General features: G+C 42.0%; 1 protein-coding gene across 4 annotated transcripts in view; it reads left to right on the forward strand.

Annotated features, from left to right (window-relative positions):
• LOC126480907 (band 3 anion transport protein) overlaps positions 1-24,306 on the forward strand; it is a 603,907-nt gene that overhangs the window by 544,921 nt on the left and 34,680 nt on the right. For all 4 annotated transcript variants that reach the window (XM_050104308.1, XM_050104310.1, XM_050104309.1 and 1 more), the window contains one exon: positions 8,155-8,369. In XM_050104308.1, the coding sequence (XP_049960265.1) occupies positions 8,155-8,369 (215 nt within the window). The remainder of the gene's footprint in view (positions 1-8,154; positions 8,370-24,306) is intronic.

A 24,306-nucleotide genomic window follows, 5' to 3' on the forward strand; every position in this document is an offset into this window, starting at 1 on the left:
GCCGGCTCCATGCCCGAGGGAGGACTCGAACCTCCGCTGGAACGAAGTGTATAAAAACTTCTAAAAATGTGATTGACAGAAAGTGCAAAACGGCTAAGCAGGAACTGCTAGAACACAAATGTATGTCTATAGGAACATGTAGGAATAAAGGAAACATAGATGTCACCTACAGGAAAAGACACAGCTGTATGAATATCAAGGGCTCAGGTGGAAAACCAGTACTAAGCAAACAAGGGAAAACTGAAAGGTGGAAGGAGTGTGTAGAGCAGTTATACAAGGGAAATTAACTTGAAGGCAGTATTGTACAGAGAGATGAGGAAGTAGATGAAGATGAGATGGGGGATGTGAGACTGCAAGAGGAATTTGACATAGCACTGAAAGACCGTGGTCAAAACAAGCCCCATGCAATAGAAGACATTCCCTCAGAACTGCTGATATCGTTGGAAGAGCCAACCATGATTAAACTATTCCTTGTGGTCTGCAAGATGCATGAGAGAAGGGAAATACCCTCAGACTCCAAGAGAATGTAGAAACTCCACTTCCAAAGAAAAAGGTGCTGACATGTGTGAATATTATTGAACTAAGTTTGATTAGTCATGGTTGAAAAATAGTGGCACAAATTATTTACACAAGAAAAACAGGTAGAAGCTCTTCTCTGGGGGATCAGTTGGGTTCCAGAGAAATGTTGGAACATACAAGGCAGTACTAGCCCTATGACTTATCTTAGAAGAAGGTAGTTAAGGAAAGGCAAACTTACAGTTATAGCACTTGTACACTTGGAGATAGTTTTCAGTGATGTTCACTGGAATAACTCTTTGAAATTTTGAAAGTTAGGGCTAAAATACAGAGAGTGAAAGGTTATTTAGTATTGTGTAGAAACCAGATGGCATTTATACAGAATTCAAGGTCATGAAAGGGTGGATACAGGTTTGAGACAGTGTTGTAGCCTATCCCCAAAGTTTTCCAGTTGGTACACCGAGCAAGCAGTAAATGAAGCCAGAAAAAAATTAGGAGAAACAGGGAGAAGAAAACTTTGAGATTTTCTGATGACAATATAATTCTGTCAGAGATAGTAGAGATAGTAAAGGATTTTGAATGGAATGGACAGCATCCTGAAAGGGTGATATAAGATGAATATTAGCAAAAGTGAAGTAGGTGTAATGGAATGTAGTCAGATTAAATCAGGTGATGCTTAGATTAGGAAATTAGACAGTAAAAGTAATATAACAACAAAAAAATCTATTTTTGACTAAATAATTTAACTGGATAGATAAAAATCTACTCACCAAGCGGCAGCAGAACACACACATAAAAGACGGTTGTAAATGGCAAGCTTTTGGAGCCAGTGGCTCCTTCTTCATGCAGAAAGGTTGAAAGGGAAGGAAGAGGGGTGAAGGAAATGATTGTAAATGGCAAGCTTATGGAGCCAGTGGCTCCTTCTTCACGCAGAAACGTTGAAAGGGAAGGAAGAGGGGTGAAGGAAAAGGACTGGAGAGGTCTAGAAAAAGGGATTTTGGGAAAGTCACCCAGAACCATGGGTCAGGGGAGACACTGCACAGGATGAGAAGGAAAGAGTGATTGTTGGGGACTGCATCAGATGAGATTTGAAAACCTCAGAGCTTAAAGATGGAAGACAGGGTAATATGCAGTCAGAGATTACTGTTTAAACAGAAGTGACAGCAGAAATCACAGTCCATCCTTTCCAAGACCTTTGTTCAACGATATTAGTACTTGCTCATCATCAGCAATTTAACTGTCACAGCGTCAAGGCAAATAAGAGATATTGCTGTCTGTATTGAGAAAGTTGACTGTGGCTAAAGCTGAGGTGGTGTCTTCTAGCTTCACAGTTGCAGTTGAAGTGAGTTCCTAGAAGCTTGGTTTTTAACAATAATGACATTGCAGTCTTTCCAGTCACTCTGCAGATGATGTTGTAAGGAGTAACAACATCTTAAGCAACAGTAACTGCATCCCTGGCAACATAAGAGGGCCAGGCTTTCAGTGTTTTCCCCAAAAACTGAAAATGTTAATATCATAATGTCATCAGAATTGTGCAGCTTCTTTACTTATTTCACAGTTGTTGTAAGTCCTGCCCATTCTCAGGTGGTACATGGTTCAACTGTGCATGCTTAATGTATATGTTAATGGCATGACCTCGACATCAATTATAATCACCATCATGATAGCTCAACTGAAGATGAATTTGGGTGGAAAAACCAAGGATCACATGATACATCCAATGAGCCATTTGATCTTTCCGTCATGTGACAGATATATACAAATTATATCACTTGCTGTATCCAACATGAAGAACTGTCCCTACAACATTCCCTTTGTTCCCGTAAGCACCTCTGGCATCAATCTTTGCTAGTCCCTGTCATCCATCTGTCTGTCACTTTCCCTACTCCTATTCCAAACATTCACATGCCTTCTGTTCCACTGACAAACATGCATAGTCCTTTCCTCTTCTCATTCCTCTGCTATCCACTCCCCCCAACCAGCTCTGACTACCAATGCTGCATTTAGCAACACTGTTCTGTCCCCACCATGTCCCTGCTAGTTACCAGTTCCTGTCATGGGCAGATGAAAACACTGCATCCCTGAACTATATGTTTTGTAAATGTGAGTTATACACTGAACTGTTGGGGACTCTCCTAGATTTATTAGACAGTTTGTGATCTGTTGAAGAAAACTATTAGAGCAGTACTCGAAACTGTATTGAAGTAAGCAATCCAGTCTAGGTCCATTTCAAGCAGTATCTGTGTTCTGCCAATAAAACATAGATGCAAATCGGTGCACACCTCACAAATTGCCTTACAACAAACTCATACGGTTCCTGGGCTGGCTTATATGTAGGAGTTTTGGTGTGGTCTTGTCAGAGGGAACTCCCATATGGGTAGCAGTGCTACAGCAGTTAACTGCAATGTTGGACCAGCCACTCAGTTTCCTTAGCAATGTTGGCTAGTGCCACTACATCCTGCCTCTTCCCCCAGTAGCAGCCACCAGCGGAGAGAAATGGGGATGGAACATATTCTGATGTAACCACCATTGGGAGGCTCAAGGGACAGTGGATCAAAGCCCATAGGTGCTGCTGTTAGTTATTTACATGTTCCCTGGATCATTTTGCATAGTCGGTCATAATAATGTGGAGTGGGTCATTTTACATTCACATTGTAAATTAAGCTGTACATATGGCTACATTCTGAACATCTTCTCTGAAGATAAGATGCTGTTTTGGAGAAATTTTTTATACTCTTAAAATAAGTCCGCACACTCAGTTACTTTTAAACCAAGCTCTAGCAAGTCCACCATCTGGACCTCACGAAAGTAGGTGAATAAGTAAGTATCTTTTCTTTTCTTTAACAACATTCAACTGTTCTCAATGATGACTGATGTAGCACCATCATGGCGTACGTCGCATTTGCTCTTTGTGCTGGGCGTGTAACTTCTGACTTCTGAGGTGAGCGCTGAAACTCCCTGCCCAAACCAGTCAACCGTCCGATTCACACCAGTTGTGCACACACATGATTGTGGTGCAGTAGACAAAGTTCCACTTTCACACACTCATCTTTAAAATAACACATGTTCAAGACAGTGGAAATACGAGTGTCTCTAGAATTTACCCCAAAATTCTCGTACACCACAGTTGTTGTTATTGTTGTTGTTGCTGTTGTTGCTGTTGTTGTTGTGTACATTTTATATCAGTGGTTAAGTGATTAAAAATTTTTGTTCCAGCATTGTGCACCCCTTTTTATGCTAAAGATAGCCATGATATGGAGTAATGCATGCCATTTTTCTTTCTGATATTGTAATTATGTACCTCATTGTTACTTTTGAACTGCAGTGGATTACTTAAAACATACTTCATTTGGGAAAAATATGTTGTGAAGCAGTAGTCAGAAAACCCAACTCCTAAACAAATGTCTGCAATATGATCAGAGGCGAGCACCACATATTATTCTTACAACATTTGTTTGCACAATGAAGAGTTTTCTTAAAGATGAGTTACCCCAGAACATTGTCCATATGACATCATGAATGAAAATATGCAAAACCTGTCAATTTACTGATTTATCTCTCCCCAAGATTTGCAATGAGTCTAAGCACAAATGTGGCTGAGCTAAGTTGTTTTAGGAGTTCCAAAATGTATTTTTTTCTATTTAAATTCTCATCAATATGAACCCCAAAAATTTTGAAATTTCTGCCAGACATCATGAGAGAGCAGAATGGGGTGCTCCATGGAACTCATGGACTTCGAACATGGTCAGGTGATTGGGTGTCACTTGTGTCATACATCTGTACATGAGATTTCCACATTCCTAAACATCCCTCTGTCCACTGTTTCCGATGTGATAGTGAAGTGGAAACGTGAAGGGACATGTACAGCATAAAAGCGTACAGGCCGACCTCATCTGCTGGCTGACAGAGACAGCCGACAATTGAAGAGGGTCGTAATGTGTAATAGGCAGACATCTATCCAGACCATCATACAGGGATTCCAAACTGCATCAGGATCCACTTCAAGTACCGTGACAGTTAGGCGGGAGGTGAGAAAACTTGGGTTTCATGGTCGAGCGGCTGCTCATAAGTGACACATCATGCCGGTAAATGCCAAACGATGCCTCACTTGGCGTAAGGAGTGTAAACATTGGACTATTGAACAGTGCAGCCGGCCGCTGTGGCCGAGCGTTTCTAGACGCTTCAGTCCGGAACCGCGCTGCTGCTACGGTCGCAAGTTCGAATCCTGCCTCGGGCATGGATGTGTGTGATGTCCTTAGGTTAGTTAGGTTTAAGTAGTTCTAAGTCTAGGGGACTGATGACCTCAGAAATTAAGTCCCATAGTGCTTAGAGCCATTTTTTGAACAGTGCAAAAACGTTGTGTGGAAGGACTAATCACAGTACACAATGTGGTGATCCGATGGCAGGGTGTGGGTATGGCGAATGCCTGGTGTCTGTCATTTGCCAGCGCGTGTAGTGCCAACAGTAAAATTTGGAGGCGGTGGTGTTGTGATGTAGTTGTGTATTTCGTGGAGGGGGCTTGCACCCCTTATTGTTTTACGTGGCACTATCACAGCACAGGCCTACACTGATGTTTAAGCACCTTCTTGCTTCCCACTGTTGAAGAGCAGTTCGGGAATGGCAGTTGCTTCATTCAGTATGATTGGGCACCTGTTCATAATGCATGGCCTGAGGCGGAGTAGTTCCACCACGATACTATCCCTGTAATGGACTGGGCTGCACAAAGTCCTGACCTGAATCCTATAGAACACCTTTGGGATGTTTTGGAACACCAACTTTGTGCCAGGCCTCACCGATTGACATCGATACCTCTCCTCAGTGGAGCAGTCCATGGAAGTTGGGCTGCCATTCTCCAAGAAACCTTCCAGCACCTAATTGAACGTATGCCTGCAAGAGTGGAAGCTGTCATCAAGGCTAACAGTGGCCCAACACCATACTGAATTCCAATATTACCAATGGAGGGTGCCACGAACTTGTAATTCATTTTCAGCCAGGCGTCCAGCTACTTTTGATCACATAGTGTATGAGGAACAGTAGTGGACCTAAGATTGATCCTTGGAGAATCCCATACATGAGTTCTCCCCAGTCATAATTTTGTCCCTGGACTATGTTGCTTGAATTACTAAGTACTGTGGAAGGCTGGGGCAGGACAAGGCTCAGAGGAAGTTGCAGGAGTTAACCTGCGTCCAAAGTGTCCAGCAGAAATTGGCAAATGCTGACCTGGATGGCAGTGGTAAAGATGATTTCTGTGGCACCGCGGAAGTCTTTGGGGTTGAGGCCACAGTGCACTTCACAGATGTTTGGCAGATGGAGATCATCCTGCTTAATGTAGTCACTCACTGTTAACTAATTAAAAACTGTAATTGTCTAGGATATTTTTCCACAAAACTGAATTAAATATGTCACAATAGAGAGAACTCATTATGTAACACTATGCCAGATTTGTGTACTCTCTCTCTCTCTCTCTCTCTCTCTCTCTCTCTCTCTCTCTCCCCCATGTAGAGAGGGCATTGAGTTGCAGACAGACACAATGAAAAAAGAGTGCTAAAATATTTGTGTTGTTTGATAATGTCCTTCTGAAATAGATATGCTAGCAGAAATCTCTACTATGTAGTGAGTAGCAATCTATTCTTCCCATATTGTTGTTATTCCATCCTGGGCTTTCCACTGTGTTAATTGGAGGTTAACATATATGTAGCTGACAGTATGGATACACTGCTTTTGGATATTTTTTACCTGTGTGGTCATCATTATACAGATTAATAATTTAATAAGAGCTAATGAAAAGTTTCACACAGATAGTATAAAGATCACAGAATTTACATTTCAGATACGTTTTTAGTATCAAAAGGATGAAAATTTGCCTATGAAAACCATAACATTTGTGACAATATTGCTGGTCAGTTTTTACCTTCAGGAAGTGTAATATCTATGACTGCCAAAAAGGGAGGAGAGGAATAGGATGTGGAAGGTTCAAAAGATGGTACAGGTCCTCAGACCCCAGGATGAGAATGACCCCAGTAAGCAATAGGCAGATTCCTCTCATCCTTTTCAGTCCTCCCCAAGATATCCCTGCCTCATTCCTCAGGAAGTAACTAATATTCCAAAAACTAGGATAGTGTCATGAATTTCGCTGTGCGAAACTTGTAACTTTTGCATGATGTCACGGTCAAGGGACATTGCTCAAGTGAACTGCTACAGCATAGTACAGAAGGTAACTGAAAGAAATACACAACGAGATAAACAGGTGTGGCTTTTCAAAGACAATAACTACACTGAAGTCGCATGATTCAGGATTACCGCTTGGACATTTTGTCTGACTAGGGTATGTGATCACCACATGTGGGCTGTGTAATGTGCTCCCATGCAGGCCACAATGTTGTTAAGGAGTTCTTCATTCCATTCCTCCACTGTGATGTATTTGGACATGGTGCAGTATGTCTTGCCAATGCATTGCACACGTGCTTGATAAGATGTAAGTCAGGTGAACAGGCAGGGCAGGCCATTGACTGGATATCCTCACATTACAAGAGTTCCTTCATCCGTGCTGTTTGACGACATTGTCCATAAAATTGAAGTCAGAGCTGAACGCACTCTTGTTAAGAAAAATGTGAGGAAGAATTGCAAAATGACAATAATGTTGATTGGTGAGTGTGGCGTGCTGCTGTGATCAAAGGCTGAAAGGTCAGTATACCCATGTGATACTATGCCTTGCTACACCATAACCCTGTACCACCAATGCAGTCACATTTGACAATGCTGGATGTATCCTCATTTGGTGAGTGGTGGTAATATGTAATTTTTACTGCATCTTTGAACACAGTAGCACATTACACTCACCAGTCGGTGTTATTGCGATGCTATAATCCCATTTTTCATGAATGCATTCACCTCTGACTTCACCTTTATGGATGACAGTGCATGACTGTATTGAACAGAGCAGGTGGGAGAGCTCTTGGAACAAGAGGATATCTGGTGAATGGACTGGTCTGCCTCTCCTCCCCCCCCCCCCCCCCCCCCCCCCCCCACCCCCCCAAAACTTAAATCTCTTTGAGGATATGTTGGGGAGATATATCGTAGCACATCCAAATGCACCTACAATCATCCAGCAGCTGTCAATTGTGCTAGTGGAGGAATGGAATGCCATACCAGAAAAATTTCATATTAACCTTGTGGCTGCATGGGAGCATGTTGCAGAGCATGCTTTGGTGATAACACACTCTAGTGAGACCCATCTTGTACCTTTTGTAATGTCCAGGTGACTGAATAAAAGCATAAGTTTTTGCTTGCTTCATTACATATTCTTTCACTTACCTTTTCTACTATACAGTAGTAGTTCTTTCTATATATGGTCCAAGTTCCATCAAGCTATCTTACTTGGCAGTGACAAATCATGAAAAAGTTACTTTCATCTGTACGTTTTGCACAGCAGTGTTGTTTCATGTGTCCGTCGACAGTACTGAATAATTCACCTCCCAAAGGTAAGTACTGGCAAGCAATATTGTCTTATAATTTTATAAATGTATTTCATGTAACCTATAAAGCTTTTTGAAATAAAGAGCAAAAATGTTATCATAAACAAAAAGTACAAACTTCAGTTATACAAGAAAAGAATTATTGATTGTCATTTTATTCCAGGCTCATAATAGATAAGAAGGACCGTAAATTGAAGAAAGGTTCTGGTTTTCACTTAGATATTCTTCTTGTTTGTTTATCAAACACCTTTTGTGGATTAATTGGTGCACCTTGGATGTGTGCTGCAACTGTACGTTCACTTACCCATGTTTCGGCAGTGACTATAATGTCTCGAACACACGCACCTGGAGAAAAACCACACATAATTGAAGTCAAAGGTAAGTGATCATCACTGCATTACATCATGGCAGTGAGATAAGAAACTTATTCACTGACTGCTGGCAAGTGAACTGGCAGCAACAATCTGTGAACAGATGTTAGCTTTCAAAACCACAAATTTGGTTTTTGGTATGAACTTTTTACTTTGCCACTTCCTGGTAGATTAAAAATGTATGCTGGTCATGGATTCAAACCCAGGGCTTAGCCTTTCAAGGGCAATACTCTTACTTACTGAGTTATCCAGGCATGGCTCGTGACTTTCTCACTCAGCTTCACCTTTACTGGTATCTCTTACTTTGTAAGATTCACAGAAGCTCTGATGTCTCAATATTAGTTACCAGTTCTGCCTCAGTCTGCTGCTGTTACTGTGACATTTTTAATTGTTCATGGCCATCAACCTTTATTTTTATTTTTGATATGATATGATTGTTTGAGGCAAGAGTCAAACTCCTATGCATAAAACAGCTTCAAACACCTACTTTAAAAGGAGTTAATTTTTTAAACATGTAAGTGAGAAAAGATCTGAAATTATGTTTGAAGTCTGTTGGAAATCACCAAGTACTCTTGTTTCAAACACTTGATGAGTATTGGGTGAGTAACTTTCTCTCTATTTTATGCAAAGCTAGTTGTTCACACATCTCAGTGTTTATGACGTCATATCGCCTGAACTGTGTGTCAAAAAATGATACAATTTTGCAGGTACATTCAGTGCTATATGCAGATACTGTCTGCAAAATGTGTTGCAGTGTTAATAGTAAATAAGTAATAAATTAAAATGTCATGCCCAATGCTAAAGTTTTACTGCATTGACAACGGAAATATAGTAAGTGATAAACTTTTTTTTCTCATAATTTCAGGGGGGGGGGGGGGGGGGGGCAGCGAGAAAGAAGTTTTGTAAGGGTTTAAATTATATGCAAAGTTTGTTGGGTTTGTTGGAAATCATTAGCTACTGTCAGTCTCAAATGCTAGGTGAATGTAGTCCACCTGTGCAATGAATACTTGTTCAGTATTGTTAATGTTGGGCCAAATCTGCTTCGAATTTGCCCCTTTTCATTAGTTTTCTTACATGTGCGCACTCAGTTTGTTTTGCAGCTGCTTACTTGTATTATTTTGCCATCAGCCTTATTTATATCTGAGTTTCTTCTTCCCAGATTGATGCAGGTGTTGGCCATGCATTTGTCATAACTGATGTCATTGAGACGTCTTATGTTTTTGAACTTTGAACAAAAATATTGAAGTTATTCATTAGTTCATCGAATTTCACTATTTACACAAGACCAGTCTGCCATATCAAATCTCGTATGTGGTTCACCAATATCACATTTGTAATCAACAGCAGTTGCAAAATAATGACCAATTTTTTTTTAGAAACACACTAACCACATTGCTGTTAACATTGATTCCGCTGTGAGAACAAGGCAATCACTTTTTTTAGAATTGGCAGATTCTTTTTTAACTTTGCTAATCATGTTTTTGATTTTCACTCTAGGCTTGAGAACAGCTAATACACTCATCATGTCTTTAACAGAGTTTGATTCAAAGTTTGAAACATTGCATGCATGGCTGTCCCTGAATATTTGGATGTTTACTCCATGATGCATTTGTTTTTGTATTGCTGCAGAACTATTCTTTGCAGATTTCATGGGCCTATCTGTTTTTGAGGATCCACTTTTGCACGTGATTTTTAACACAGCAGTGCTGTTTTCTACTCTTCTGGATGCAGACTTTTTACTGGTTACATTTTTAATATGTATTGACTGTTGTTCCTTGTGTACTATCATTACACAGTTCTTTTTTTCTAAATTGTCCTTTCCTACCCTTTTAGATGTAGCGCATTTCTTAATTGCATCTGATCTTAAAGTATTGAAACAGCTATTTTCATTGACTTTTAATAGTATTACTGTTCCCTAGAATTTTGCATCTGTGTTCGAAAGCAGCACATTTTATTTGTAACACTTCAATATCACTTCGCAACAGTTATTGAATAATAAGTGTAAGTTTGTATTTAACAATTTGTCAGTCGTTTATTGCAGAATGATTTTTGACAATTATGCAAACTTTTTCATTGTTACAGTCAGAATATCACAGACAAACAGCCAAAAAATACAAATATTTATTATCAAGGTAGCTTCCTTCTATATTTAAAGAAATACGTTATTGTGAAATGGGTTGCCTAAGCTCTTGGGCTAGGAATACTGTTACATGCAGGACAGAATCAGATCACAAAATATCTTACATGGAAATTTTTGTTTTAGACTTTAAGCTAACTCTCAGAGAAAACTTAATGGTGAATACCGAAATGACAGAAATAAGGATCGAGGAAGTGGTAGCCATTTGGAATAAATATGGTTCATCCACGTAAAATGAACTAGAAAAATGGCAAAATGCATCTCATCAATGTCAATTTCCATGAAATTTGGTACAAATGGTTTATTTAGATACACTGTGGCTGGTTTAAAATTTCATACCTCTATTTTAAAGTGATCCAGAATGATAGCAGCCAGATTACCAGCCTAAAATACTAAAAAAAATTCATCTGCTGCTGTCAAATATTCAATAAATAATTTTAAATTCATTTAATTTCTCCTAAAATTGAAGTAGGCAAGATTTGAAATTACTACTCTTATGTAAAATTGTCTTCAGGATCAGATTTGTTGTAATCACATAATAAAGGGTCATTTGAGCCTTCAAAATATAACTATTACTTTCTTTTAAATGTCCACAATTTAGATTACGTACTGCTGTGTGCTGACTGTTGTTACAGTGTCTCAATATTCTGGCCAGTATCATTGGAAAGAGAAAAATATTTACTTTAAAACAGATTTTAAAAAATCTTTGGGGAAATAACAACTACACTAGCACTCATAAAAAAACAATACTTAGGGCATATTAACAAATTATTCCACATTGTCACACAGAAAACAAAATTTAGTCAAAATAATGCCTGCATTTATAAGGGCACAAATAGAAATTTATTCAATTGATTATCTAAAAATATACAAGGGTCATTCAATAAGTAGTGCCCCACATTTGTTTAAAAAAAGCCATTACTATACATAGACAGACGTCCTTGTTGGTGCTTCACATTTGATGTTTGTTCTGTGCGCCGGTAAAGTTTTGAACCATTCTGGCAGACGCACAGTCATAATACAGTGTTAGAGTGGCGTCTACATACAACTCACGTTACAAGGAATGTGCTGTTATTGAATTCTTGTGAACAGAAAAAGAAACCATGGTGAACATCCTCAAATGTTTGTGTGTAGTGTATGGCGATGCTACAGTTGATAGAGATACAGTTGGGTGATGGATAAAGGAAGTTACAACCTCAGGAAATGCAGAAATAGAGCTCCACTATCAGCCACGCTCAGGGCATCCTGTCACAGCCACTGCTCCAGACATGCTGAATCGTGCACCTTCGGACTTCCATCTCTTTGGGCCGATTAAAGATTCTCAATGGGGAACACACTTTGAAGATGATTAGACGGTCAATCATGCAGTGAAAACATGTCTGTGCCTACAGGACAAGGGCTTTTACCAGCAGGGAATATATGCTCTTCCATAATGTTGGCATACGGCCATAGAACACGGCTGAGACTATGTAGAAAAATATGACATGGACAAGACATGTTAACAATAAGTATGTCCCGAGAAAAAAATATGGGGCATTACATATTGAATGAGTCTTAGAGTTTAAACTACAAAGTAGCTGGTTTTTGGAATGAATCCTTTTTTGAGCTAAAATACACATATAATGCCTGACCAAAAAAAGAGAAGCATTTAGAAAGTGAGGATTGAGAGTATATGTTGATGCTGTTACAATTATTACAAAATTGAGTAAAATTTACAAAGAACTTTGCAATATGGGCCCACTTAATCAGTATGACTTTGACCCTTTATGCCTGAGATGTATACCATGAGTAAGGGTGTCACAGAACCTTTGTGTCCTCTTCTGAGGCATTCTGACCACAACTGTTATAAATGGTTGTTGAAATCCTGGGTGCTAGCTCTTGGATGGAACTGATGTCCGAGCTGGTTCCGTGCACACTCTATCGGAGACAGCTCTGGGGGTCCTGTTGGTCACTGGAATACCTCAGTATCATGCAGACACTTCAGAGATGCATGCTATGTGAGGATGGGTATTGTACTGTTGAAAAATGACATCATGATATTGCTGCAGTAGGGGTACCAATTGGGGACGCAAGATGTACATGATGTACTATTGCAGAGTCAGCATTCCCTCAATCTCTACCAGCCATGACCTGAAGTCTACTAGATGGCTTGCCTCACCATGACACCAGGAGTAACACTGTTGCACCTCTCCGAAACATTAGAAGAATGGGACCTCCCCAGTTCACCATCATACTCACTGACAGTGGTCATCTGTTATACTATGGAACCACAGCTCATCACTGAACATAATGCAGCACAATTCTTGAGCAGTCAGTGCTTCCTAGCCATGACACCACTGTAAATTCAGCTATTTGTGTTGTGGTGTTAGCAGCAGCCTATGCACGGGACACTTAAGTCCCAAGTGTGGCTGCTGCTAGTCTGCGACCAATGGTGAGATCACACAGAATGTTGCACAGAGTCCACTGCTTGCCCTTGTATGGCAGACACAGATGTGAAGCAGTTACAGTGTGCTTGGTGCACAATATGGTGATCCTCCCTTGTGGTGGTCAGATGGGGTTGACTGGAACATTGAGATTGAGTATGCCTGCCCTTACATTCCCAAGCAATCAAACATCAGGTCACACTTACATCTGAATGCCTTCTCTGATGCACAATTTGATCTGCCACCCAAATGGAAACCCACAGTAAAGCTCCTTTCAAACTGTGTCACTGGTAATGATTTCTCACATAGCAACACACACACACACACACACACACACACACACACACACACACACACACACACACACAAACACACAGTGATAATTCAACAGCTAATGTAGTTTCCCTTTATACACCTTATCAGGTGTGGTAGCAATGTTAAATATGAGAAACAGTTATGCACACCTGTGGTCATTCTACCTGTCGCAGAGTATTGCAGCTCTATTCATTAACATACTCACCAATGTTGTGTACCCGTGAGATGTAGAGATCTGATCATGTCTTTCAGATGCCAGTACAAAATTTTATTTGCACCAAACAATTTACTTCTGAGCATGGTACATTACAGAAACTAAAGATCATAAACCAATATAGTCACAAGAGATTGAAGAGGTGAAACTCTCAATGCACAATAAATTACAGCTTCCTGATACTTGCAGTGAGACAGCTGATGCCAAAGAAATGATCAACAAACTCAATAAATTATTCCAAACTGTAGTAAAGTAACTGTAAAGAAAGAGTTAAATAAAGAGGGGTTAGAGCCTGTTAGTCAGATGTGCAAGTACCTCTAAAATACTCATGTTTATTTATTTGCATAGGCATCAAAGATTATGATTCAAATGTCATTGTTGTTCTATATTATTTTGAGTTGTTGATATAAGGTAACAAAGCTACAATGCAAGCACACAAATGAGAATGTAAGGCCACAAAAGTAGGTATACAGTTAAAATATGTCTATTTAGTGATAAAAATTGTAAGATCACATGTTTCAACTGAAAATTCAGATAGTGAGTATGAAAATTTTGGTCGCCTTTTGAAGATATTTCCATCATGTACACATAAGTCTTTTGGCAGTTTGTTAAACCAGATTTGACCACTGGCGTATGGACTGTGGTCTGTTATTTTCAGATTAGTTCTTTGCCTAAAGTAGTTGTTTTTATTTATAGTATTGCAGTCATGTATTCATTGCATTTTCTAGAATTTTTTGATTTTTTTATATATATATATATATATATATATATATATATATATATATATATGAATATAATAGAGGGAAACATTCCACGTGGGAAAAATATATCTAAAAAGAAAGATGATGAAACTTACCAAACAAAAGCGCTGGCAGGTCGATAGACACACAAACAAACACAAACATACACACAAAATTCTAGCTTTCGCAACCAATGGTTGCCTCGTCAGGAAAGAGGGAAGGAGAAGGAAAGACAAAAGGATATGGGTTTTAAGGGAGAGGGTAAGGAGTCATTCCAATCCCGGGAGCGGAAAGACTTACCTTAGGGGGAAAAAAGGACAGGTATACACTCGCACACACACACATATCCATCCACACATACACAGACACAAGCAGACATTTGTAAAGGCAAAGAGTTTGGGCAGAGATGTCAGTCGGGGCGGATGTACAGAGGCAAAGATGAAGTTGAAAGACAGGTGAGGTATGAGCGGCGGCAAATTGAAATTAGAAATTAGCGGAGATTGAGGCCTGGCGGATAGCGAGAAGAAAGGATATGCTGAAGGGCAAGTTCCCATCTCCGGAGTTCTGACAGGTTGGTGTTAGTGGGAAGTATCCAGATAACCCGGACGGTGTAACACTGTGCCAAGATGTGCTGGCCGTGCACCAAGGCATGTTTAGCCACAGGGTGATCCTCATTACCAACAAACACTGTCTGCCTGTGTCCATTCATGCGAATGGACAGTTTGTTGCTGGTCATTCCCACATAGAACGCTTCACAGTGTAGGCAGGTCAGTTGGTAAATCACGTGAGTGCTTTCACACGTGGCTCTGCCTTTGATCGTGTACACCTTCCGGGTTACAGGACTGGAATAGGTGGTGGTGGGAGGGTGCATGGGACAGGTTTTACACCGGGGGCGGTTACAGGGGTAGGAGCCAGAGGGTAGGGAAGGTGGTTTGGGGATTTCATAGGGATGAACTAAGAGGTTGCGAAGGTTAGGTGGACGGCGGAAAGACACTCTTGGTGGAGTGGGGAGGATTTCATGAAGGATGGATCTCATCTCATCTCCCATATTTTATTTTCTCAGGCTTGTCTGACATTTGGCATCACCCCCAAAGGCCTCACACTTAAAGTTCCCATCTCTGGCTGCAACCCTTCTTTCCATCAGTCCCTATACCAGTTCCAAACCAAACAATCCATTGCCCTCACCCACCTAATCCTTCACCTACACATCCACTCAGCCAATCAACACGCCCATCAACTCCTATCCTTTATAAAAATCCTCAATCTTTCCTCTCCCACATCTACACCTGTTGTTCAGAGCATCCTCCTACAGGCCAACCGCAAATTAGAGCAGCATGCCACCCTCCACCTTAAAAAACTATCCAATCTCCTGGTTTCCCACCTCCGGAAAGGCAACTCACTCACCCTTCACAACCTTTCCAGCAAACCTCAACCTCCTCTCATTGCACACAAACCCAGTCTCTCCCATCTACTCAATCTCCCACTTCCAGCTCCACTCCCTCCAAAACCTCAAAATTCCAATCAACGCAATCTGGAACCACAACACCCCAATTCAGTAGTTAACCTTTCCTCCAAACCTCTCTCCCAATCCGAAACCTCTGTCCTATCCAAAGGCCTCACCTTCAGCCCCACTCCCAGATTTAACCAAACAGCCCTCGTCAAAGATTTACTGTCCTACACCCGTACTCTCTGCTGGAAATATCACTTTGCCACGAAGAAAAATGATCCTAATCCTACTCCTAATGATCCAACTCCCCAAGACACTATCCAAATTGAACCATGCCTGGAACAGTTCCGTCCTCCGTCACAGCGGGACCCACCTCCTCTTCCTCAAAATCACCCTCTCCTAACCTTCCAGGAATTTCTGACTTCCAGCCTTGCCTCTCAATCCTTCTTAAAAAACCTTAATCCTACTCCCAACATCACCACTGCTGAAGCCCAGGCTATCCGTGATCTGAAGGCTGACCGATCCATCGTCATTCTTCCGGCGGACAAGGGTTCCACAACTGTGGTACTTGATCGTCGGGAGTATGTGGCTGAGGGACTGCGTCAGCTTTCAGACAACACTACTTACAAAGTTTGCCAAGGCAATCCCATTCCTGATGTCCAGGCGGAACTTCAAGGAATCCTCAGAACCTTAGGCCCCCTACAAAACCTTTCACCCGACTCCATCAACCTCCTGACCCCACCAACACCCCGCACCCCTACCTTCTACCTTCTTCCCAAAATTCACAAACCCAATCATCCCGGCCGTCCCATTGTAGCTGGTTACCAAGCCCCCACCGAACGCATCTCTGCCTACGTAGATCAACACCTTCAACCCATTACATGCAGTCTCCCATCCTTCATCAAAGACACCAACCACTTTCTCAAACGCCTGGAATCCCTACCCAGTCTGTTACCCCCGGAAACCATCCTTGTAACCATTGATGCCACTTCCTTATACACAAATATTCCGCATGTCCAGGGCCTCGCTGCGATGGAGCACCTCCTTTCACGCCGATCACCTGCCGCCCTACCTAAAACCTCTTTCCTCATTACCTTAGCCAGCTTCATCCTGACCCACAACTTCTTCACATTTGAAGGCCAGACATACCAACAATTAAAGGGAACAGCCATGGGTACCAGGATGGCCCCCTCGTATGCCAACCTATTCATGGGTCGCTTAGAGGAAGCCTTCCTGGTTACCCAGGCCTGCCAACCCGAAGTTTGGTACAGATTTATTGATGACATTTTCGTGATCTGGACTCACAGTGAAGAAGAACTCCAGAATTTCCTCACCAACCTCAACTCCTTTGGTTCCATCAGATTCACCTGGTCCTACTCCAAATCCCATGCCACTTTCCTTGACGTTGACCTCCACCTGTCCAATGGCCAGCTTCACACGTCCGTCCACATTAAACCCACCAACAAGCAACAGTACCTCCATTATGACAGCTGCCACCCATTCCACATCAAACGGTCCCTTCCCTACAGCCTAGGTCTTCGTGGCAAACGAATCTGCTCCAGTCCGGAATCCTTGAACCATTACACCAACAACCTGAAAACAGCTTTTGCATCCCGTAACTACCCTCCCGACCTGGTACAGAAGCAAATAACCAGAGCCACATCCTCATCTCCTCAAACCCGGAACCTTCCACAGAAGAACCCCAAAAGTGCCCCACTTGTGACAGGATACTTTCCGGGACTGGATCAGATTCTGAATGTGGCTCTCCAGCAGGGATACGACTTCCTCAAATCCTGCCCTGAAATGAGATCCATCCTTCATGAAATCCTCCCCACTCCACCAAGAGTGTCTTTCCGCCGTCCACCTAACCTTCGCAACCTCTTAGTTCATCCCTATGAAATCCCCAAACCACCTTCCCTACCCTCTGGCTCCTACCCCTGTAACCGCCCCCGGTGTAAAACCTGTCCCATGCACCCTCCCACCACCACCTATTCCAGTCCTGTAACCCGGAAGGTGTACACGATCAAAGGCAGAGCCACGTGTGAAAGCACTCACGTGATTTACCAACTGACCTGCCTACACTGTGAAGCGTTCTATGTGGGAATGACCAGCAACAAACTGTCCATTCGCATGAATGGACACAGGCAGACAGTGTTTGTTGGTAATGAGGATCACCCTGTGGCTAAACATGCCTTGGTGCACGGCCAGCACATCTTGGCACAGTGTTACACCGTCCGGGTTATCTGGATACTTCCCACTAACACCAACCTGTCAGAACTCCGGAGATGGGAACTTGCCCTTCAGCATATCCTTTCTTCTCGCTATCCGCCAGGCCTCAATCTCCGCTAATTTCTAATTTCAATTTGCCGCCGCTCATACCTCACCTGTCTTTCAACTTCATCTTTGCCTCTGTACATCCGCCCCGACTGACATCTCTGCCCAAACTCTTTGCCTTTACAAATGTCTGCTTGTGTCTGTGTATGTGTGGATGGATATGTGTGTGTGTGCGAGTGTATACCTGTCCTTTTTTCCCCCTAAGGTAAGTCTTTCCGCTCCCGGGATTGGAATGACTCCTTACCCTCTCCCTTAAAACCCATATCCTTTTGTCTTTCCTTCTCCTTCCCTCTTTCCTGACGAGGCAACCATTGGTTGCGAAAGCTAGAATTTTGTGTGTATGTTTGTGTTTGTTTGTGTGTCTATCGACCTGCCAGCGCTTTTGTTTGGTAAGTTTCATCATCTTTCTTTTTAGATATATATATATATATATATATATATATATATATATATATATATATATATATATATATATATATATATATATATATAATGGAAGGAAACATTCCACGTGGGAAAAATTATATATAAAAACAAAGATGAGGTGACTTACCGAACAAAAGCGCTGGCAGGTCGATAGACACACAAACAAACACAAACATACACACAAAATTCAAGCTTTCGCAACAAACTGTTGCCTCATCAGGAAAGAGGGAAGGAGAGGGGAAGACGAAAGGAAGTGGGTTTTAAAGGAGAGGGTAAGGAGTCATTCCAATCCCGGGAGCGGAAAGACTTACCTTAGGGGGAAAAAAGGACAGGTATACACTCGCACACACGCACATATACATCCACACATACAGACACAAGCAGTGCACAAAATTGGGAACAACTCAAACACAAGATTATCAAAACAGCTCAAGATCAAATTCCTTTACGAAAACACAAGAAACATGCTTGGTGGAATGAAAACTGTGATCATGCAATCAAAGCCAGACAAGAGACATTTAAAGCATGGAATAGCAACAAGACAGAAGACACATATGATACATTCCTGACAACTGGAAAAGACACTTCAAAACTAATTAGACAAACAAAAAGACAATATGAGAATAGTCAACTCTTAGAAATTGAAGAAGATTTTCAGAAATACAATACCAGAAATTTTTATAAAACTTTTAAAACCAAAATAAAGGGGTACCAACCCCAGAATCTTTGCTTCAAGAAGGAAAATGGACATTTGGCTCTTAACAACCAAGAAAATTGCAAAGAACTTTCTAAATATTTTAAGAATCTTCTAAATTGCCCCGAGCCCACAGAAAGATTTCCACCAAAAACTCCCCAACAATGCAATCCAGTTTCACTTGCACCAAATGAAGAGGAAATCATTAAAGAAATTCATAGGTTGAAAAACAACAAAGCATCTGGTGAAGATGGAATTGTTGCAGAACTTTTAAAGGCAGCTGGTCCAAAAACCGTTAAAGAAATTACTTCAATCATGCAAAACATTTGGCAAACTGAAAAAATTCCTGATGAATGGAAAACCGCCTTGATTCACCCACTTCATAAGAAGGGAGACAAAACTGATGTTAATAATTACAGAGGAATTTCTCTTCTTCCAGTCACATACAAAATCCTCTCTCAATGTCTTCTGAACCGAGCACAACAACAACTTGAATGGAAAATTGGCGAATATCAAGCAGGTTTCAGGCCAAATAGATCTTGCCCAGAACAGATTTTAGTCCTCAAACTAATTCTCAGACATCAAAAAAATTTACAATAAAAAACTAGTTTGTACCTTTGTAGATTTTAGAAAGGCTTATGACTCAGTGGATCGTGAATCTCTTTTCCAAATTGTGAAAGAACAAGGCCTGGATCCTAAAACCACGGCAATTATCAGAGACACGCTAACTGGTACAAAATCAAAAGTAAAGTTCAGAGGAGAAATTTCAGAATCCTTTGAAATAAAAACAGGCGTGAGGCAAGGTGATGGACTCTCTCCGTTGCTATTTAACTGCGTTCTAGAAAAAGTAATACAAGAGTGGCGCGAACGAAAATTGGAGTTCAAAATTGACCAACCAGTGAAATTAGGACGAACAAATATTCGAATAGACTGTTTGGCCTTTGCAGACGACTTGGTTATTCTAACGCAGGACATCCAAATTGCTCAGAAACAAATAGAAATTCTTAAAGAAACAGCAGGAAGAGTAGGTCTCCAAATCTCATTTGAAAAAACACAGTATATGACTGGCAACAAACTGGCACCCAAACTTTTGGAAACTAAGTATGGAAAAATCAAAAGAGTTTCGCAATTCAAATATTTAGGTGAGACAATCTCAGAGACTGGTCTAGAAAAAATTGGAAATGAAATTCGTTGTCAAAAGATGGAGACAGCTTTTAGACTTACAAAAGACATCTACAACAAAAAATCTCTCTCGAGGTACTCTAAATTGAGACATTACAACACGGTCATAAAACCAGAGTGCCTTTATGGGGCTGAAACGCTAATTTTAAACAGAAAAAAGGACATTCAAGAAATCCAAAAAAGAGAAAGAAAAGTAATCAGAAAAATTCTAGGTCCAAAATATACTGAAGAAGGAACATACAGGCTAAGAGCAAATAGTGAAATTCAACAATACACCAGCATATATTCGGATATGAAAAAACGCAGATTAAAATTTTATGGGCATATTAAAAGAATGGATGCTACCAGACTAACTAAACAAGTAGTAGAATTCTACGAAAATCGAAGTAAAGCTAAATTTGAGACAATAAAATGGATTGCTGCTATAAAAGAGGACATGAAAGAGGCAGATATAAAACAAGATGAAATTCAAGACAGAAAATTATTTAGGCAAGAAATTCATGACTGGGTAGTTGGTCAAGCTGAAAAACCAAAGAAAACTGGAACCACATGGTCTGATGAAAGGAAAAGAGCTCATTCCGAGAGAATGAAAACAATTTGGGCAGAGAGAAAGTCTAAAAGAAAATAACTGAATGCCCCGTGATTGTACTTCGCGTGGTCCAGTAGGGCCCAAACGTGAATAATATATATATATATATATATATATATATATATATATATATATATATATATATATATATATATATATATATATATAGAGGGAAACATTCCACATGGGAAAAATATACCTAAAAACAAAGATGATGTGACTTGGCAAACGAAAGTGCTGGCACGTCGATAGACACACAAACAAACACAAACATACAAACAAAATTCAAGCTTTCGCAACAAACTGTTGCCTCATCAGGAAAGAGGGAAGGAGAGGGAAAGACGAAAGGATGTGGGTTTTAAGGGAGAGGGTATGGAGTCATTCCAATCCTGGGAGCGGAAAGACTTACCTTAGGGGGAAAAAAGGACGGGTATACACTCGCGCACACACACTCATATCCATCCACACATATACAGACACAATCAGACATATTTAAAGACAAAGAGTTTGGGCAGAGATGTCAGTCGAGGCGGAAGTGCAGAGGCAAAGATGATGTTGAATGACAGGTGAGGTATGAGTGGCGGCAACTTGAAATTAGTGGAGATTGAGGCCTGGTGGCTAACGGGAAGAGAGGATATATTGAAGAGCAAGTTCCCATCTCCGGAGTTCGGATAGGTTGGTGTTGGTGGGAAGTATCCAGGTAACCCGGACGGTGTAACACTGTGCCAATATGTGCTGGCCGTGCACCAAGGCATGTTTAGCCACAGGGTGATGCTCATTACCAACAAACACTGTCTGCCTGTGTCCATTCATGCGAATGGACAGTTTGTTGCTGGTCATTCCCACATAGAATGCATCACAGTGTAGGCAGGTCAGTTGGTAAATCACGTGGGTGCTTTCACATGTGGCTCTGCCTTTGATCGTGTACACCTTCCGGGTTACAGGACTGGAGTAGGTGGTGGTGGGAGCGTGCATGGGACAGGTTTTACACCGGGGGCGGTTACAAGGATAGGAGCCAGAGGGTAGGGAAGGTGGTTTGGGGATTTCATAGGGATAAACTAACAGGTTACGAAGGTTAGGTGGACGGCGGAAAGACCCTCTTGGTGGAGTGGGGAGGATTTCATGAAGGATGGATCTCATTTCAGGGCAGGATTTGAGGAAGTCGTATCCCTGCTGGAGAGCCACATTCAGAGTCTGGTCCAGTCCCGGAAAGTATCCTGTCACAAGTGGGGCACTTTTGTGGTTCTTCTGTGGGGGATTCTGGGTTTGAGGGGATGAGGAAGTGGCTCTGGTTATTTGCTTCTGTACCAGGTCGGGAGGGTAGTTGCGGGATGCGAAAGCTGTTGTCAAGTTGTTGGTGTAATGGTTCAGGGATTCCGGACTGGAGCAGATTCGTTTGCCACGAAGACCTAGGCTGTAGGGAAGGGACCGTTTGATGTGGAATGGGTGGCAGCTGTCATAATGGAGGTACTGTTGCTTGTTGGTGGGTTTGATGTGGACGGACGTGTGAAGCTGGCCATTGGACAGGTGGAGGTCAACGTCAAGGAAAGTGGCATGGGATTTGGAGTAGGACCAGGTGAATCTGATGGAACCAAAGGAGTTGAGGTTGGAGAGGAAATTCTGGAGTTCTTCTTCACTGTGAGTCCAGATCATGAAGATGTCATCAATAAATCCTTACCAAACTTTGGGTTGGCAGGCCTGGGTAACCAAGAAGGCTTCCTCTAAGCGACCCATGAATAGGTTGGCGTACGAGGGGGCCATCCTGGTACCCATGGCTGTTCCCTTTAGTTGTTGGTATGTCTGGCCTTCAAAAGTGAAGAAGTTGTGGGTCAGGATGAAGCTGGCTAAGGTGATGAGGAAAGAGGTTTTAGGTAGGGTGGCAGGTGATCGGCGTGAAAGGAAATGCTCCATCACAGCGAGGCCCTGGACGTGCGGAATATTTGTGTATAAGGAAGTGGCATCAATGGTTACAAGGATGGTTTCCGGGGGTAACACATTGGGTAAGGATTCCAGGCGTTCGAGAAAGTGTTTGGTGTCTTTGATGAAGGATGGGAGACTGCATGTAATAGGTATTAGGTGTTGATCTACGTAGGCAGTGATATGTTCTGTGGGGGCTTGGTAACCAACTACAATGGGGCGGCCGGGATGATTGGGTTTGTGGATTTTAGGAAGAAGGTAGAAGGTAGGGGTGCGGGGTGTCGGTGGGGTCAGGAGGTTGATGGACTCAGGTGAAAGGTTTTGCAGGGGGCCTAAGGTTCTGACGATTCCTTGAAGCTCTGCCTGGACATCGAGAATGGGGTTACCTTGACAAACTTTGTATGTGGTGTTGTCTGAAAGCTGACGCAGTCCCTCAGCCACATACTCCCGACGATCAAGTACCACGGTTGTGGAACCCTTGTCCGCTGGAAGAATGACGATGGATCGGTCAGCCTTCAGATCACGGATAGCCTGGGCTTCAGCAGTGGTGATGTTGGGAGTAGGATTAAGGTTTTTTAAGGAGGATTGAGATGCAAGGCTGGAAGTCAGAAATTCCTGGAAGGTTTGGAGAGGGTGATTTTGAGGAAGAGGAGGTGGGTCCCGCTGCGACGGAGGACGGAACTGTTCCCGGCAGGGTTCAATTTTGATGGTGTCTTGGGGAGTTGGATCATTAGGAGTAGGATTAGGATCATTTTTCTTCGTGGCAAAGTGATATTTCCAGCAGAGAGTACGAGTGTAGGACAGTAAATCTTTGACGAGGGCTGTTTGGTTGAATCTGGGAGTGGGGCTGAAGGTGAGGCCTTTGGATAGGACAGAGGTTTCGGATTGGGAGAGAGGTTTGGAGGAAAGGTTAACTACTGAATTAGGGTGTTGTGGTTCCAGATTGTGTTGATTGGAATTTTGAGGTTTTGGAGGGAGTGGAGCTGGAAGTGGGAGATTGAGTAGATGGGAGAGACTGGGTTTGTGTGCAATGAGAGGGGGTTGAGGTTAGCTGGAAAGCTTGTGAAGGGTGAGTGAGTTGCCTTTCCGGAGGTGGGAAACCAGGGGATTGGATAGTTTTTTTAGGTGGAGGGTGGCATGCTGTTCTAATTTACGGTTGGCCTGCAGGAGGATGCTCTGAACAGCCGGTGTGGATGTGGGAGCGGAAATATTAAGGACTTTTATTAAGGATAGGAGTTGATGGGTGTGTTCATTGACTGAGTTGATGTGTAGGTGAAGGATTAGGTGGGTGAGGGCAATGGATTGTTCAGTTTGGAACTGGTATAGGGACTGATGGAAAGAAGGGTTGCAGCCAGAGATGGGAACTTTAAGTGTGAGCCCTTTGGGGGTAATGCCAAATGTCAGACAAGCCTGAGAAAATAGAATATGGGAGCGTAATCTGGCTAGGGCGAAGGCATGTTTGCGGAGGGAATGTAAATAAAACTTAATGGGGTCGTTGTGGGGGTGTTGTGAGGGTGACATGGTAT

This window comes from Schistocerca serialis, chromosome 5 (assembly GCF_023864345.2).
Source record: "Schistocerca serialis cubense isolate TAMUIC-IGC-003099 chromosome 5, iqSchSeri2.2, whole genome shotgun sequence".
In the NCBI taxonomy this organism is placed as follows: domain Eukaryota; kingdom Metazoa; phylum Arthropoda; class Insecta; order Orthoptera; family Acrididae; genus Schistocerca; species Schistocerca serialis.